The 18,962-nt window shown below is 37.6% G+C and overlaps 1 protein-coding gene across 2 annotated transcripts in view; it reads left to right on the top strand.

The window, feature by feature from the left end:
- The first annotated feature begins 744 nt into the window (after positions 1-744).
- The window catches only part of c2h1orf43 (chromosome 2 C1orf43 homolog), a 36,107-nt gene continuing 17,889 nt past the window's right edge, over positions 745-18,962 (top strand). The window contains exons 1-4 of one of the 2 annotated variants that reach the window (XM_051923284.1): positions 745-1,048; positions 3,661-3,762; positions 8,963-9,080; positions 17,485-17,538. In XM_051923284.1, coding sequence (XP_051779244.1) covers positions 986-1,048; positions 3,661-3,762; positions 8,963-9,080; positions 17,485-17,538 — 337 coding nt within the window. In that variant the 5' untranslated portion in view covers positions 745-985. The remainder of the gene's footprint in view (positions 1,049-3,660; positions 3,763-8,962; positions 9,081-17,484; positions 17,539-18,962) is intronic. The other variant, XM_028792413.2, reaches the window with a different exon arrangement.

Below are 18,962 nucleotides of genomic sequence, written 5' to 3'. Positions count from 1 at the left end.
AATTTCTTGTGTTCTTATGTAACAGTGGGCACAAGGTAGGAAACAACCCTGAATAGGTAAGGAATGCATTGCAGAACCCACTTACACTAAATGCATACCTACAATTGTTAATTAAGCCATCAGTGGTGGTGGAAACTATAGTACCTGGAGGAAAAAACAAAACAAAAAAACAAACACAGACATGAAGGGGAATATGTAAATTCCACACAGACAAGGATCTAATGTAGTATACAGACCCCACGACTCTGGATCTATGAAGCAACCGCACTGACCACTTTGCCACCCAGTACAAATATTCGTTCAGGGAAAATAACGTAGAAGAAGGTGACAGTGATTTATGAAGTTCACCAAAGCCCATACTGCACATCTGATAGTCTGTTCTACCATTCATCAATACATACATTTAATAAAGCTCAATTATTTTTTTAGGATTAGGGAAGATGCTAATCCCAGCCGCTGTAAACGGGCCAGTCTAGCATTGCCAAATACCCAACGCGTTTTTGAAGTGTGCGAAGAAACAAGAGCTAAATAAATTCTTTTTCTTCATAGGTGTACGGTTTCGACAAAGTACAGTAAAGACAGTATACCGTACGACAGCTTTAAATATCGTAAAACTAGCGAAACCTCTTTATCATTTTAGCAGACGCAGCTGTAACGGTTAAATAAACAAACAATACAACCAAAAACAGCAAGGGCTGCGTCACGTGACAGTGACCAGCCTGGTTTCGGGTGTCTTGCTATCACGTGATTAGTCATTTTCCGTTTCCTTTTAAATGGTTGCGTATTAAAGGCAATTTTAATCAATACTCCTATGCGGTAGATGGCGATATAAATGTTTATATTTGTAAAATTACAATTGAAAGACGAAGAAGAAAATGAAGGTGTGATAAATATGGCTTGTTTTGAATAAGTACGGTGATGATTACAGAAAACGACAGAGTTCAATTCTAATTGTGGAATTTTAACTTGCGTTTCGTTTTCGAAGATGACTTCATTTAGGAATTTATCCGGGGTAAACGTTGTGCTTGTTATGGCATACGGCAGCCTGGTAAGTTTCTGGCCTCTGATTCAGCTTCATACGTTTCACAATTGGGTTTCGCGTAGATTTAACAGAAGCAAAGGAAAAACTGGATGAACAGATTCCTGTTAGTTATGAATTAACTACGGAGGAGATGGGCCTCCGTTAATTTTGGTTGGTTTTGTTTATAGTGTAAAGTTCGTTTGTTTTTAAATACATTTTGCGAGAACTGATTTATTTCTAAATCAATTGTTTATTTCGTGTAGCCTCGTTAACAGCGATAAGGCGATTTGCAGGGCTGGCGTGATAGTTTAAAATACAGGAAACGCACCAGAGTAAATCCCCACGATTGACAAAACGGTAATGTTCCCATTCGACCGACCATTAAACAAGCATTACACGCGCTATAAAATGTATACATGTACAATTTTTAACTGTGTTTCTTATTACGAGAAATTGCAGTCAGTGGAGACAAGGGTTGTCAGACGTCCCGATTTTTTTTTTTAAAAGAGAGAGAAACTGTGAAGTGTCCCTAATTCACTAGCCTTACAAGTCAGTTTGCTTTAATGCCCCCACTATTTTTATTAAGAGGAACCTCCTAGTTTCTGTCTTGAATGCATTTACCTTATTTTTGTGTCCTTATTATTTAGCTGTTCTGTTAAATAATGTATTTCCATTTAGAGTTAGACTCTTGTATTTTATTTACAATTTATTCCAATTACTTTTCTAAAAGTGAAGTTTGTCTCATGCCGTATCAAACAAGGCTGTTAAAATAGGGATGCTCAAATAGGATGGTTTTTTGTTTTTTTTTTGAGTTGATGCCGATCGCATATTGCTATTATAGCTTTATGTTCTATATTAAACTATTAACCTTGGTATTTTATAGTTTATTTTTTAATGGCAAAATGAAATTCTAAATATCCAGACTTGCTTTCTGTAGACTTCTGGAAATCCTCTTTCTTTAATTTAACTTTTGGTGGTGCGGATCAATGGATCATCTAACTCGAATATTGAAAAGTGTCAAACTATTGTCGAGGGATTCATGTCATGCCCCCAGTCTTAATGTCTAATTCCCCCCCCCCCTTTTTTTTTTTTTTTTTTTTTTTTTTTTTCCTGTTGGGGCTCGCTCTGTCTGTTTGGCCTCTCTGTCTGATCCACGCGGGCATCAGTAGTTTTTAATTTATGTAACCCTTTTTACAGGGTTATTTTGGGTGGTTGCTTGGGGTGGGTGGGGGTTGTTGATCATCTGTTGCTCTCACTTACTGAAGTAAAAAAAAAAAAAAAGAAAAAGTAGACTTTCTCATCAGTGATAACAAAAAATACTAAAATAAATTTAAATCCCCTTAAAATACATTTTTAATTAATAAAACATGTAGAAAAAGTATTCATCCATAATGCATATTATGATTCTGCAGTATACTGTTGCTGAAAAATTAGCATAAAACCCAGTTTTTTAAACGTTTCCATACCAGCATTTCTTTAATTTCAGCACCAGAATTAAATGGTAGTTTTCAAGTACCTTGTGTTGCATCGTTTATTTACCTGATCAGATTTCCAAGGGAGGCACCACAAACACATCCATTGTCCAAGTCAAATATTGGTACCAATTCAATACTAATACATATGGCATAAAAAATAATTGTCATAAATACAAGTCACAGTTACAATAAAATAGTCACACGATACTGTATCAAGAAGAGGCAAGGCTTACATGCTTCACAAGTTTACAAGTAAAATTGACAGATTTCACTCTTAAGATAGCAAGCCTACTACTTAAGAAGCAAGGGCAAATTTTTTTTTTTTTTTTTTTTTTTTTTTTTTTTTTTCCTCCTAATTTTGAATATGATCAGCTTACCAAACACAAGCTTGTTCATTATCAACACATGGAAGAGGAGCCAATATTCAAGTCTGTTCTATCTTCTAAAATTAGCCTTGCTGCAATCTGTTTATAGACCGATCCAGCAGTATAACTGCTTCCTTAAGTATCGTAATACAGTACCTTGTATAAAGGAGCACTACAACTAAATTGATGTAAAACTCATAAAAACAGATGCTGAAATAAAAACAGTTTTTGAGACAGACCAGTTAAGATTTCCAACTAACAACAATATTTATTTCTAGTGCACATTTTCATACAAAGAATATAGCTCAACATGCTTTACAAGATGTCAAAGAAAGGGCTGCAAGAAAAAGTAAACAAATTAGAATAAATATCACAAGCAGTAGATAACAATCAATATGCACTTACTTTACACAAATATACAAGTAATAGAAAAAGTAGAGTTTTTATTTATAGATTCATTCAAAGTCAGATACTATGGTCAGATGGCCATAGACAGGGAAGAAAAAGAAGAAAAAAAAACTCCAGCGACTAATGCTGGAGAAAAATCTACTTAGGTTCCAAGGACAAAAGACCTACCAGGCCTCACTGTGCAAGTTACTTAGAGTGAAAAGTGGCCTGTTTAGATCAGCATTCAATTGACCAGAGCAGCACTAATCAAAATTGTTTGTAATTCTGTTTATTACCATGTAGCCATGGTTATGTGATTTTGCTGTGGTTAATACAAATGAAAATGATGTGTTTATGTATAATTGCGCAGCAGTCATTTTTTTTATTTTGGTATCTCCTTTGTTTGCTACAGGTTTTTGTATTGCTGTTTATTTTTGTGAAGAGGCAGATTATGCGGTTTGCTATGAAGTCCAGAAGGGGTCCTCATGCACCACTAGGGCACAATGCCCCAAAGGTATTCATTATTTCTCAATATAAGCATTGTAATTTTTATTTCATATACAGTACACTGTTCAGAAAAATTAGGGGAACACGTAATTATCACAGTCTGACACCAAGTCAGTTAGGCTTCATGGATATCAAGTTCTTCAGTTAGGAAGCATAAGTGATTGTGAATCAATTTCACCATCTGAAAATGAAAATAACAACAGGTGGACTGTAGAGGCAACAGCAACACAACCCCCCAAAAGGGAATGGTTTTGTAGATGGTGGTCACAGACAATTGCACTTTCCTTATCCATCCTAAGTTATTCTTCTCTAGTTTTGCATTTTACTAGTGTCCTTGTTACTACTGGAAGTATGAGGCTATACCTACAGCTTATTCAGGTTGCACAGGTAGTCCAGCTCCCTCAGGATGACACATCCATAGGTAACATCGCAAGAAAGTTTGCTGTGTCTCCCTGCACAGTCTCAAGAGCATGGAGGAGATCCCAGGAGGTGGGCTGTTACACAAGGTGAGCTGGACAGGGCTGTAGAAGGGCATCAGCCCAGCAGCAGGACTGCTATCTGCTCCTTTGTGTGAGGAGGAACAGGAGTAGCACTGCCAGAGCCCAAACAAATTGACCTGAAGCTGGTTACTGGTGTGCCTTGAGGGTGGCATGAAGGCCCGACGTCCTCTAGTGGAACCTGTTCTCACAGCTCACCTTGCAGCTTGATTGGCATTCACTAGAGAATACCATAATTGGTAACTCTACCTTTGGTGTCCCTTTCTCCTCACAAATGAGAGCAAGTACATATTGAGATATGAAAGTGTAGTTCTGCAGACTGCAACATCATCCAGCAAGACTGGTTTGGTTGTGGGTCATTGATGGTCTTGGGAAGGTATATCCTTGGAGGGTTGGACAGACCTCCACATGTTAGGCAGTGATCCCCTGACTGCTGTTAAGTACCAGGTTGAAATCCTCAGAGACATTATCAGAACTTACTCTGGTGCAGGACAAAACCCAGCCTCATGTGGCCAGAGTGTGTTGGCAGTTTGTAAATGATGAAGGCATTGATGCCATTGGTTGGCTTGCACATTCCCCACACCTGAATGCAATTGAGAAACTATTTGATGTTATGTGTTAACGCATCCAACACCACCAGGTAGTGACACAGACTGTCAAGGAACTCACTGTCCCCAGGACAGTACCACCATCTCATCAGGAGCATATCCAGATGTTGTCAGGTGTGCATACAGGCACAAGGGGGCCATACACACTACTGTGTCACTTTATGAGTTGCTGTGATGAAATTCATGCAAGTTGGATCAGCCTGTGGTTTCAGTTTTTCACTTTAATTTTCAGTGTGGCACTTTGAGCTACTTTTTGTATGAAAATGTGCTATATAAATAAATGTTGTTGAATTCAACTCTCAATTGGCTGCTGATTTCGGTTTTCATTGACCATTGTTACATCATTTTGTTCTCAACTAATTACATAGTATTACTCAGAAAAGATTGAATATTTTTGCTTGAGATTTGGTGTGTGATTTAAGTGTTCCCTTGTTGTTATTTTATTTATTTTTTAAAGCGTGTTTATTTTTAAGTCCTCTTAATGTTCTTTTCAGCTTACTTTCTAGTTGTGACATTGGCAGTTCACTTTAGCATAGATGAAAGCAAGCAGGATTCCAGAATTATCACTGTGTTATAGATTTGATTTTATCCTTCCATTTTTTTTAACCTGCTGAGTGTTGGAGGTCCTTCACACTTTATAAGGAGCATGGTGACACAGTAGTTGAATGTGCCAACCTGAATCTTCTGAAGGTTGGGTTAGAATCTTCAGTTTATCACAATCTGTTAGGAGTTTGCACATTGTTAATGTAGGTATGTTTTTTTTCCCTTCTTCTCCAAAAGATAGAGTATGTGTATGTGTGTTAGAGTAAAGGAGGACTCCTAAAAAAACCATAGTGCATAGGGAACATGGATGTCGAGGGGTTGCTTATTACTTGCTGTTATCTCTTGTCTGTTTTTACTTTCTGTTTCATATAGTTTAAGTCTTGCTTTGAGTTTCACTCCTAAATGTAAGTTACATACTTTGCTTGTGTTTGAAATTTGTGCAAATAAATGTGAAGTAAAATTAAGATATTCAACATGCAAATGTAAATACACCACATGTCTGTAAATGCAAATAGAAAGTACATATTCACCTTCTTGATGTTAACACCAAGTGTGACTGTTTGTAAGCACAGTTAAACCTGAGTCAGTGGTAGGGTGGCGTGTAATGAATGATCTGCTTTACGGTGTTCTGCTGCCATGTAGTGGATAAAATAACATTATGCTGCAAAAATCATTAATATTTCAATGTATTTTGCCAGTCTTAAGATAACTCTTCAGTATTCATTAGTGGGGCAGAGCCTTCAACCAAACCACAATGGCATATAAATGAGAAGCTGTACAGCCAGTTTTAGAACAAACTTAAACTGAACCAATAGTTGAATCAAACAATAGTAAGTTATGATCTGAATTGATCATTAGATGTTCACATAGATAGTGAAACTTTGGCATACGGCACTGTACCACTGAACCTGGTGATATTCCTGGTGAATTTGATCACATGAAGCTTCACCTTGGTCCAGGTAGGTTTGTGGCATAAAGGCAAACGATTGCAATCAAGTAGACAGACAAGAAAATCGTTGGCACAGTTCACAATACAGCAACTGCTCTTTGTGTTGGAGAAATGTGGAAGTCATTAACACTAGAATTCCTGAAGCCTACGATGATGCCAGGGCCACCTTAAATTCACTTGCACCTTGTCATCACTGTCTTTGTTTTGCAGATGTGTCAATTAGCACAAGCAGCCTGCTCTCCCATCCCCCCACCGACGCAGCTGAATTTCTCCCACCAAGTAATTCATGAATTATATTTTTTTTATTAATAATTAGTAAAAAAAAATATATATATAGACGGTAATTATTTTTTCCCTGAAATAAAATAGTAGCAAAGGGTGTCTAGGTGGCACGTTATGGCTGTATGCCAATTCAGGTCACAGTCAGGGTGAACACAACAGGCTTATCATCACTGACACATCGTGGAGTCAGTCAATAAAAGAAAAGTAGATTCTGAATTTCGGAGTTTTCAAAGAGAAATGGATTAATGATTACTTTTTTTTGTTGACGTAAAAGGCAAGTGATTGTGCCTAGTTTGTGAGGATGTGCTTGTAGGGATGAAAGGCCAATCTCGAGTGTCATTACAGCTTGAAACATGATAAACTGGATAAGTTGAAAGTACAAATGCCCTTGGATAAATTTAACGCTCTTCAGTGATGTTTGGATGCCCAACAAGCCACCCGCACAAGACTGCGTTCTGACAGGGACACTCTCATGAAGGCAAGTTTTATAGTAAGCGAGCTAATTGCTGAGAAGCTGAAACCTTATTTAGTAGGAGAATTTGTGAAGTGCCTTGTTACTGCTGCAGAGCTACTAGCACTGGATAGAATAAAATTGTTCCAAAGTGTCAGTTTGTTTAGAAGAACCATTGCAGAGTGTATTACTGATATGGCACTAGATATTGAAAACTCACTGAAGGACACTGCAAGAAATGTTCAGGTTTTTTTTTCCCCTCTGTCCTCTGACTAAACAACGAACATAGGAAATACTGTCCAATTAGCCATTTTTGTGTGAGGAATTACTGCCAAGTTTGATACCAGGGAGGAATTGCTGTCTTAGCAAGCCATGCATGGCACTACTAAAATTAAGGATTTGTTTGAGGAAGTTGTTTTAGCTATTGGCAAATTTGAACAAACATTTGAAAAATTAAGAGGTCTTGCCGCAAATGGAACCCCTGCTTTGATTGGCCTACAAAAGGGATTGACAGCATTGGTTAAAAAAGAAACGAGTCGTCTCAATCACTCTCCAAGTGACTTTGTTGTACAATATGGCACTGTTTCATGCATCAAGAAAGCCTGCATACACATTCTCTGAAGCTCAACCATGTAATGACAACTGTCATTTCTATCATAAATTTCATCAATAGCAGAGGTCTAAACAACCACCAGTTCAAGGAGCTACTCAGTGAGCTTGAGTTGGAGTATGGAGATCAGGTCTTCCATTGTGAGGTGTGATGGCTGAGTCGTATAGAAATGCTCACATGGTTTTACGCACTGAGGGAAGAAGTAAAAGAGTTCATGACGATGTAGAGAAAGCCTGTCACAGAACTTGGTGGTAGAAGGTAGCTATGTGGTTTGATCTTCATGGTGGACATTAGAAAGTACATCTCAGAGGTGAATGTCAAGCTTCAAGATCCCAACCAGCTTCTCAGCTCTTCGTTTTCAAATGTGAAATGATTTGAAGTGAAATTAAAGCTGTGGCAAATGCAACTGGAAAAGGGTAATACTGTGCATTTTCCTACTCTGTAAGACCAAAAGCCTACTTTGATATCTGGATATGCTAGCGAGTGTGCCAAACTCTTTCAGGCATTTAGTGAGAGGTTTTAGGTCATAGAAAGTAAACAAAAGGAACTGAACATATTTGCTATGGCATTTAATTGGGATGTACCTAAGAACATTTAACATGAAATCAGTGAGCTGCAAAGCAATGACAAGATCAAAGCTAGGTTCAACAACCTCCTTTTGCATGAGTTCTATAAACTGTAAATACGTCCTGAGGAATTTCCCATTCTGAGGAGACCTGCTCTGAAATTCGCATCTCTATTTGGGACAACCTACTCCATTGAGCAGTTTTTTTTGTTTCAGAACAGACTCTTGCAAAAACTTGATTCCACTCAAGACTCACTGACTAAAACCTAGAAAATCACTACCACCTGACATCACATTCCTCAACAAAGAGAAGCATTTCCAGCCATTGCATTAGAGAGGTTAGTGTGATATGTACCGTATTCAGTAATTTAGTATAGCCCTTGAAGCATGTTATATAAAAAATGAAATGGCCCTTGATAGGAAAAAGGTTCACCACCCCTACAATAGGGGCTTGTTTTAGGTTCTTCATATACATTCTTCTTTTATGGATGCCTCTAGTAATTGCACTGCACTCCATTGTTTAGATATAATTCTGCTTTGAATGACTAAGCCTTAAAGCAAGAGTATTATCAACTACAAAATACAGTATATAGTAGACTTGTCTCCCATGTTCATGTCCTCATCTTCAACTGGACATTTCTCCATATATTTTTTGCAATTATTCCCTGCTGTTAATATTATCTTGTGCTTTAAATCATTTAGGAGCTAAAGGAAGAAATTGACACTCGTTTGTCAAAGGTCCAAGGCATAAAATATGAACCTAGGCTTCTGGCTGAAAGTGATGAACGCCTTCGTCAGCAGCAGGACCTGGGCAGCCAATGTAAGTAGGCACTGTTAGAAAGGTCTGCAGTTGACAATGTTGTATTCCATTTACCTCGGAACTTGGATGTTGGAGCTGGGTATGACTTCACAACCGAGTTGAATGCTTTCCAGTAATACATTCAGAAAACCAATGTGGGCATATCCAGGAAAATGTTTTGTTGTGTTTGTTCCTTCAGAATAACTAGCAGTTGATCTTCTTCTTCTTCATCTTTCGGCTGCTCCTGTTAGGGGTTGCCACAGCGGATCATCTTCTTCCATATCTTTCTGTCCTCTGCGTCTTGTTCTGTTATCGGAGTAAATATCAATTGATAACAGTGCATTATGTGGTATTCTGCATATCCAAACATTGTGGAAACATATCTACAGATATACTTTGGACAGTACTGTGTGTACAACTGATTTAATGTGAAACAAATAAAGAGAACTGCTAATAAAGAGTATAAAACTGCAGCATTCACTAAAGTTCGCAGTGTACATCTCCATTTTGGATTGATGTTATGATCTGAAGTCGGAAAAACTGGTTTGACAGACATGCCCCGAGTTTCTGAGTTGGAAATTCAACTTAAATAAGGCGTTCCAGTAGAAAATTCCAACTAGGAACTAGGAAATTCTGACTTTGCACTTCAGATGGAATGCAGCATTATTCCATGTGCCTTCCTTTAATTGAGTTTACAGAATTAAACAAAATGATTCCAGTTTCATGGAAGTTATGAGTAGTATAACTCGTCCTCATTCTATAGGTGATCTTTTTCAGAATTTTTGTCATTAGGTCTCATTCGGTTTTTTATTTACTCATCTGTATGTTACTGAATGTTTGTTTCATCCCATCATCACATGCTGCTATCTCATTTATTCATGGCACAAACACTAAGTCACTTTTCATAACCACTTGCACTAATAATCTGTTGTTTTATTATATCTGTTATAGTTTTAGTTATAGTTGTTTGTTGCTTTGCACAAATTAGTTATACAGTTGTAATACAAACTATTAGTTGTTACTTTGTTTAGAGTTATTTTGTTATTCTGTTTGCACTATTACTACTGATCTTTTTAACTCTTTACTACCTTATCTTTATTCCTCTTGTTGCACTGAGCATGTATATGACAAAAGAATTTCCCTCAGGATAAATAAAGTTCTTATCATCATCATCAGTTTTGTGTAAGATTTAAAATACAACTAAACAGCAGCTGATGATAAGCATAAATGGATAAGAGTATTGGCTACATACATAAATGTTAGTGACATAATATTCTTAAAATCCATTTATTCCAATTAGGGTTTATTGTGTGCTGGAGCAAATGCAGGCAGCGCTGGATGTACAGCACCAGCCCTGGACAGGTCACCAGTTCAATGCACAGTAAATGAAAATTGGATATAAATCAGTAATACGAGGATGAAAAGATAGCTAGGTGTGCTTTGTTATAGAAGCCTATATAGTTAGGGTTAGGGTGGTTAGTAGTATTAATAGTGCTATGCGGAAATGTAGGGGATAGAACAACTACTATTGACTATTGGGAGAGATAAGTAGTTACTGAAGCTAATGGTTATCTTTTGAGTTATCCTTAAGCCCAACTAATGGCATAATGACAGAAAAAAATAAAAAGAGGCTATTAACAAAACAATAATAAACAGATGGGTGCAGCATCTGGGATAGAGCTAGCTACTCTTTAATCCTGAAATGGTTGCAAACTTTAAATAAGTCACTTATAGGCATTGCCCAGAAAAGGTATGTGGTGACGTGAATTTTAAACAGAAATTGGTGCTTAGTAGTGCTGGGCGGTATGAGCAGAAGTTTATATCACTGTATTTTTCAAAATTATACCGGGTTCACGGTATTTTTTTCCCATGCATGAGTGGATGTTAACCACATTTTCCACTGCAGTTACTGGCTAAGAATAACCTATTTATTTATATATTTTATTTATATATTTATTTATTTATTTCCTTTTCCGGTGTCCTTTTGGTGGTGGCTTGCGCCACCACCATCTACTCTAAGTACCATGATGTTCCAAAAATGATGGATGGATTAAAAGCCAGAAGTCTGTATGACCATCAGCATCAAGTAACTCCATGAGAACCCTAACTACAAAGAGGACTATTTCATTTATGTTAGGTAGAATGCCCAGAGGGGACTGGGCGGTCTCGTGGCCTGGAACCCCTACAGATTTTATTTTTTTTCTCCAGCTTTCTGGAGTTTTTTTTTTTTTTTTTTCTGTCCACCCTAGCCATCGAACCTTACTCCTTTTCTATGTTAACTAATGTTGCCTTATTTTAATTTCTTATTTTGTCTTTTATTTTTCTTTTCTTCATTATGTAAAGCACTTTGCGCTACTTTTTGTATGAAAATGTGCTATATAAATAAATGTTGTTGTTATTCCACTGTCATGAGAATTGTACATTGTACAAAAAAACATTTTAATGTGCACACAAGTATTAATTCAGGTTTGCATGGCCCCATAAAGTGATAGTTTTCAAGGGGGTGGCACTAATGAAGAGAAAGAATCACATTACATGACAGATGCAGTCAAAATATAGAACCTTTTTATTGAACAAAGTTTGCAAACAACTTAAACTAAAATATTGACAACATATTTTCAACCATCCAAAGAGGCATTTAGACTTCATAAAATATCCAGAGGTGCTTGTCAAAAGTTGTATTGCACTGAACATGTCTTAGAAAAAGAATAAATAGTAAATATTTATTTTTATAAATAAATATTTATTTAGTAAATATTTAGAGGCTGCTGCTTCACCACCTTAGGCCACAGGTTCAACACGCCCTTGACCCTCTGCAGTTTGCATATCAGGAGAAGGTGGGAGCGGAGGATGCCATCATCTACATGCTACACCGATCCCTCTCCCACTTGGACAGAGGCAGTGGTGCTGTAAGAATTATGTTTCTGGACTTCTCTAGCACCTTCAACACAATCCAACCTCTGCTCCTTAGGGACAAGCTGACAGAGATGGGAGTAGATTCATACCTAGTGGCATGGATCGTGGACTGTCTTAAAGACAGACTTCAGTATGTGCGTCTTGGGAACTGCAGGTCTGACATTGTGGTCAGCAACACAGGAGCGCCACAAAGGACTGTACTTTCTCCGGTCCTGTTCAGCCTATATACATCGGACTTCCAATACAACTCGGAGTCCTGCCATGTGCAAAAGTTCGCTGATGACACTGCTATCGTGGGCTGCATCAGGAATGGGCTGGAGGAGGAGTGTAGGGACCTAATCAATGACTTTGTTAAATGGTGCGACTCAAACCACCTACAACTGAACACCAGCAAAACCAAGGAGCTGGTGGTGGATTTTAGGAGGCCCAGACCCCTCATGGACCCCGTGATCATCAAAGGTGACTGTGTGCAGAGGGTGCAGACCTATAAATATCTGGGAGTGCAGCTGGATGATAAATTAGACTGGACTGCCAATACTGATGCTCTGTGCAAGAGAGGACAGAGCCGACTATACTTCCTTAGAAGGCTGGCGTCGTTCAACATCTGCAATAAGATGCTGCAGATGTTCTATCAGACAGTTGTGGCGAGCGCCCTCTTCTACGCGGTGGTGTGCTGGGGAGGCAGCATTAAGAAGAAAGACGCCTCACTCCTGGACAAACTGGTGAGGAAAGCAGGCTCTATTGTTGGCATGGAGCTGGACAGTTTAACATCTGTGGCAGAGCGAAGGGTGCTCAGCAGGCTCCTATCAATTATGGAGAATCCACTGCATCCACTAAACAGGATCATCTCCAGACAGAAGAGCAGTTTCAGCGACAGACTGCTGTCACTGTCCTGCTCCACTGACAGATTGAGGAGATCGTTCCTCCCCCAAACTATACGACTCTTCAATTCCACCCCGGGGGGTAAACGTTAACATTTAACATTATACAAAGTTTTTGTCTGTTTTTCACCTGCATTATTATCAATCTTTAATATTATTTATTGTATCAGTATGCTGCTGCTGGAGAATGTGAATTTCCCATTGGGATTAATAAAGTATCTATCTATATTTTTTGTAAACCAACTACACTTTGTTAATGTTAACAGTCTCCGTCCACTGACATGTTAAATTGACTTTTTAAACAACTTTACCATCATTAAACTGCATAATATTTAAACTAATAAATAATAACAATAAAATAAATAGTATTATTACTGGAAGTTTACTATTATTACTTCCAAGACTTCAAGCCCAGGTGCATTACACAGTATTCACCAAATTAAAATAAAATAAAACAAGTGCAACTTGGTGATGACATCTTTACCAACTGAACCATCATTTAGGCAAATTGCATTAATATGGACCTTGCTTCAAGCTAAGCTATATACATAAATAATAAAACTGTAACTTGCATTTATAATGCTATTTGTGGTATAGCCCTACGGAAGTGTATTAGGGCCACGGTGAAGAAAAAAAAATATGGACACAGTGAAGAAGAAAAAACTATATGTTGAGAATAAAGTCGACATGTTGACTTTATTCTTGACATTTACACTTTAATCTCGACGCTTATGTCGAGATTAAAGTTGACATTTCCACTTTGTTCTCGCCGTTTATGTCGAAATTAAAGTCAACATTTCCACTTTATTCTTATAGTTTATTTTGTCATTAAAGTAGAATGTCGTAAACTAAATATCATCCTAAAATCAATGTTTAATTTACTAGATTTTCTCAAACCTCATCATAAGTTAATGTATCACATTAAATGCTTTGTGTTAAGTGTTCCCCGTCCCAGTTGTTAATCGCTACACGCTTCTTAAACTGACTTCCTCTTGCACTAAGAGGAGGCACAGGCAGCGATCGCCGCACAGAATACATTCACTTCATGTTATTCCTGCTCTCTGAAAATATATCTTAGCATTCTACATTTTCATGATGAAATGCATTAAAGCAGGTATTAAACGTGCACAGTAGTGCTGCTCCCTCGCAGTAAGGGGTCCCCAGGTTCAGTGTAGAGAACTTTATGGCAGTTGTGACGAGGCTCCAAAAAACGATTTATGAATGGGTATCGCATAGATTTAACTTAAATATTGTATAAATGTTGGGTTTGTGATCTGGTGGTTGGAGACACGAACACAGAATTCAACGGATGTTCTTCTGAGCGGGCTTTCTTTATTGCATGCGTGCTGTTTCTGTCTGACGTATTAAACCCCCAGTTCCTATCTTTTCTTTTTCTTTCTCCTCATAACAAATCACCACACGATAAACGTTTTTGTGATATTAAAATTAGTTATAAACTTAGACCAATGGAGTGTTCACAACTTTAAAAAAAAAAAAAAAAAAAAAAAAAAAATCTTCGTTATACATGTTTATTCAGGGTTGCACCCATCCCAGCAAGCATTTTGTGCGAGGCAGGAGCAAATCGTGAACAGGGCGCCAGCACATCACAGGGTGAATACGAGCAATACATACACTAGCAGGGTCAATATAGCATAACAAAACCCCACATCCTACATGACTTTGAAAAAAAACTGAAGCACACCGAGTAAACACACCAGAAAAACTTGCAAATTCAATGCAGGGAACACCCGGAACCCCCTTGCTGCAACACAGCAGTGCACCCTCCGCGCCACCGTGCCCCCACATGATTAATACATGCTTTAATGCATTTCATCATGAAAATGATATCAAGTATTTATCTTAGCATTCTAAATGTTCAGGGAGCAGGAATATCATGAAATTAATGTATTCTGTGTGGTGTTCGCTGCCTGCGCCTCCTCTTGGTGTTGAATATATTGTTTTAAGGATACCAGTTTACTTTCAACCAAATTCTGTGTGCTAGTGCATGCTCCAAAACTTAGCCCAATTTAGGCAATCAAACACATTTTCTACACATAAGGACAAAGCAACAGATTGAGAAGAACTGGAGTAAGAAGCACACACTATTGAGGTGGAGAACCAAGTGAACACTGTGAATAGCTGTACAGAACTTGATAAAGCCAGTCTGGTGAGGAAGGGTAATTTTAGAGATCACACCCTTCCACCAAACGTGCCATTACTCGGTGATTAGCATTAAAATGTAGTGAAGTATCATTTAGATTATCCAGTACCTATAAATATCACATTAATACCAAAGTGCATAAGCATACTGTAGCCAAATGTCACACAACACATTTTTTTTTTTTTTAAGGGAAGACTACAACCCATATCATTTTAATTTATTCTCTCTACTCAATATGGGGGAATGTTTTATCATCTGTTGAGACCAAGGTGAAAGTTTTTGGCCTCGGTTCCAAAAGTGTTCTTTTAGAAGAGTTCATCTTTCCAGTTGATTGATCTTGATATCCCACAGAGTAAGATAAAATTGTAAAATGTAGGTGTTCTAAGTTGATAAAGACCTGTTCAGACAGACTGAATTATTAAAGGTGTGGAAATGTACACAACCACAGAATAGTGTAGGTTCCAAGGTCTCACATGACATGATATTATTGCTTTAGTTTTAATATCAATTTGAGTTGAAATTTTGAGGAAGGATATGTGGATTTATAATTCTCATTTAATGTGCTTGTGAATATAAACAAATTGTATTAATCTGTAGTACCCATACATAGATGAACCTTGGTTTCCAAACAACTTCCATTCATGCAGATGCTTGTAATCCAGTTTTGTATGCATGTTGGAACTTGCATTGAGAATGTTAATTAGTGGAGAAATCGGAACAAAAGACAATTTCAACAAAATGACCTGAAGGTATTTACAGTATATTGATGTTATGTTTAAGCATCGTCTAGTTTTTGATAATGATACAGTAAGAAGTGGTTTGTTTTTATTGCTAGGCTATACAGCGATCTTAAGTCTTGCTGCTTGTCGGCAATGATGCTTATTGTGTGGCTGCACATGCTGTAGGTTACATTCAGTAACAAATGTGCCCAAAAACACAAAATGAATGAAAATGGCAGCAAGGCCTATACTAAGGCAGTACTACAGTATTCCTCACTGTTATTGACAGCTGCTATGCATTAATATGTGTCAAAACTAGTTTACTTAAAAATGTAAGTTGCTAGATAAACATTTAATTGAAATTGAGTTGAAATGAAAAATTTGGGTGTGTTATGTACTATTTGTATCTGACTATAATATGTTTTGGTTGCTCTTTCTCAGTGGTTTTTTTTTTTTTTTTTTTTTCCCCTGGCATCTTTGGTAAATGCCCACACACACAGATGCAGCAGTAGCCTACTCATGTTAATTGAAACTTAACTGTTCTATTTCAAGTCATCTTTACCTTTAGGAGTTAAAAACTATTCTGTATAAAAAAAAATAGTTAATATCAATATTCAACAAATATACCAGTAACAAAAATACAGTGGCATTCATAGTTACTGTTTTTGATACCTTTTCACATATAAAAAGTCTGTGCTAGTGTTTTGAAAAATAAAACGGCGCCAGCATGATTAGCTCTCAGCTTCTTTAAATTTGTTAGGAAAAAATTTTAGATTTTTTTTTTTTAAACAATTTTTTATCTACTTTTTTTTCTCCTTATATTTCCCATGGGGAAGTGCCATATTGTGGTTTTTAAACCAGTTATTACCTTATAATAAGGCATGTGGTCGGACATACAACACTCTTGAATTGAAAAATGGCAGGATGTTTCTGTATAGCAGGGTAATAGCACTCAAACAGAGAAAATATGTATATGACAAATGCAAACTTATTGTTTATGATTAAGGGTGGTTTCTGACAGTTTTGTGGAAGCATGCCTGATTCAACATGTTTCTTGGTTAAGTGCCACAATATCAGGTGATTGTTTAGTATTTCAGTTTACCTGACTGTATGCCTTTAAACTTAAGGGAAAAAATTGGTATCTAGTAGAGATTAACGTGAACAGGACACACGTCTTTCCCTTAATGGTTGGTCATGCTCAGTACTCCTTTTTCTGCACATACGAACCTTCATTTCAGGCACAGCATTAATAACAACTCCAATATGGTTTTAGTTTTAAATATTATTTAAATGCCCCCATTTTTAGGTATTGGCTTCAGCAAAGAGAGTAGTACAGGAATAAACTAAAGACAGGCTCAGACATCCATCCATCCATCCATCCATCCATCCATTGTCCAACTCGCTGAATCCGAACACAAGGTCACGGGGGTCTGCTGGAGCCAATCCCAGCCAACACAGGGCACAAGGCAGGAACCAATCCCGGGCAGGGTGCCAACCCACCGCAGAGGCTCAGACATAAAAATAGTAAAATAAAAAGTTTATATTCAATCATTCACATTCATAAGAAAATATTTATTTAAAACCAGAGTTGTTAAATGATTTGTGAACTTCACCTGAACTTTTCCTAATATAAAAAGAATCTAGTCTAATTATGTCAAAGTAGAATCAGCTTTTTCAAATGTAAGTGAAATGTTATTTTCATTTTTTGCCATTTAAAATGTTTTTATTATTTACTTTTTTACTTGCAGGTTGCTATAATTACCTTTATAGAATGAGAGCTTTGGATGCCATTAGAACATCAGGTTGGTTAATTTTTCTGATTATGTATACACTGTTCTTTCCACCATACAAATTTGGAATTAACCTTGCATAAGTAAAGAAAAGAGTACTTACTGGTAGTTAACAGTTCAGTAATCCCTCCTCCATCGCGGGGGTTGCGTTCTAGAGCCACCCGCGAAATAAGAAAATCCGCGAAGTAGAAACCATATGTTTATATGGTTATTTTTATATTGTCATGCTTGGGTCACAGATTTGCGCAGAAACACAGGAGGTTGTAGAGAGACAGGAACGTTATTCAAACACTGCAAACAAACATTTGTCTCTTTTTCAAAAGTTTAAACTGTGCTCCATGACAAGACAGAAATGACAGTTCAGTCTCACAATTAAAAGAATGCAAACATATCTTCCTCTTCAAAGGAGCAAACAGTTCAATAGGGCTGTTTGGTTTTTAAGTATGCGAAGCACCGCAGCACAAAGCTGTTGAAGGCGGCAGCTCACACCCCCTCCGTCAGGAGCGAGAGAGATAAAAAAAATCAATACGTGCCCTTTGAGCTTTTAAGTATGCGAAGCACCGTGCAGCATACTTAAAAGCTGCACACAGAAGGTAGCAACGTGAAGATAATCTTTCAGCATTTTTAGATGAGCGTCCGTATTGTCTAGGTGTGCGAACAGCCCCCCTGCTCACACCCCCTACGTCAGGATCACAGATAGTCAGCGCAAGAGAGAGAGAAAGAAAAGTAAGTTGGGTAGCTTCTCAGCCATCTGCCAATAGCGTCCCTTGTATGAAATCAACTGGGCAAACCAACTGAGGAAGCATGTACCAGAAATTAAAAGACCCATTGTCCGCAGAAACCCGCGAAGCAGCGAAAAATCCGCGATATATATTTAAATATGCTTACATATAAAATCCGCGATGGAGTGAAGCCGCGAAAGGCGAAGCGTGATATAGCGAGGGATTACTATACCCCTAATTGAGCTGTCAGTGCATAATAACTATGGACCCTTCTCTGTCATGATTGAGAAATATTGTTGTGATTATGTGGTCTGAGGTGCATACAGTACTAGTGCCTGATTTGAAACCCCTCTGTATATCTCTGCAGCTCAATGCTTTTTTTTTTTTCAGGTAAAGCCTTTTCGGTATAACTGTGTACATTTTGTCTGGTATTTACCAATAGATTTAAATTGTTACTTTACTAAGACACAAACAGGCAAGTTCAAATAAGTTATTCTATGCATTATAAGCAAAGCAGCATTCATAGTGTTTTATATGCATGTTTCTCAACCAGTTGGTCATGACCAGGCTGCTGCTGGTAGGTCACAAGTTGCTACTATTTATAATGGTGGTTATGCTGAGTCACTGCTCAAATGATTGTGCCTTATCCACCTCTAGCTTTGATAATCACACTTGATTCACCAAGGGGTACTCTCCACGCTGTTGTGACAATCG

The sequence above is a fragment of the Erpetoichthys calabaricus genome, chromosome 2, assembly GCF_900747795.2.
Source record: "Erpetoichthys calabaricus chromosome 2, fErpCal1.3, whole genome shotgun sequence".
NCBI classification, from domain to species: Eukaryota; Metazoa; Chordata; class Cladistia; order Polypteriformes; family Polypteridae; genus Erpetoichthys; species Erpetoichthys calabaricus.
Note: the sequence above shows the minus strand (reverse complement) of the source record. Positions and strands in the feature narration are given on the sequence as shown.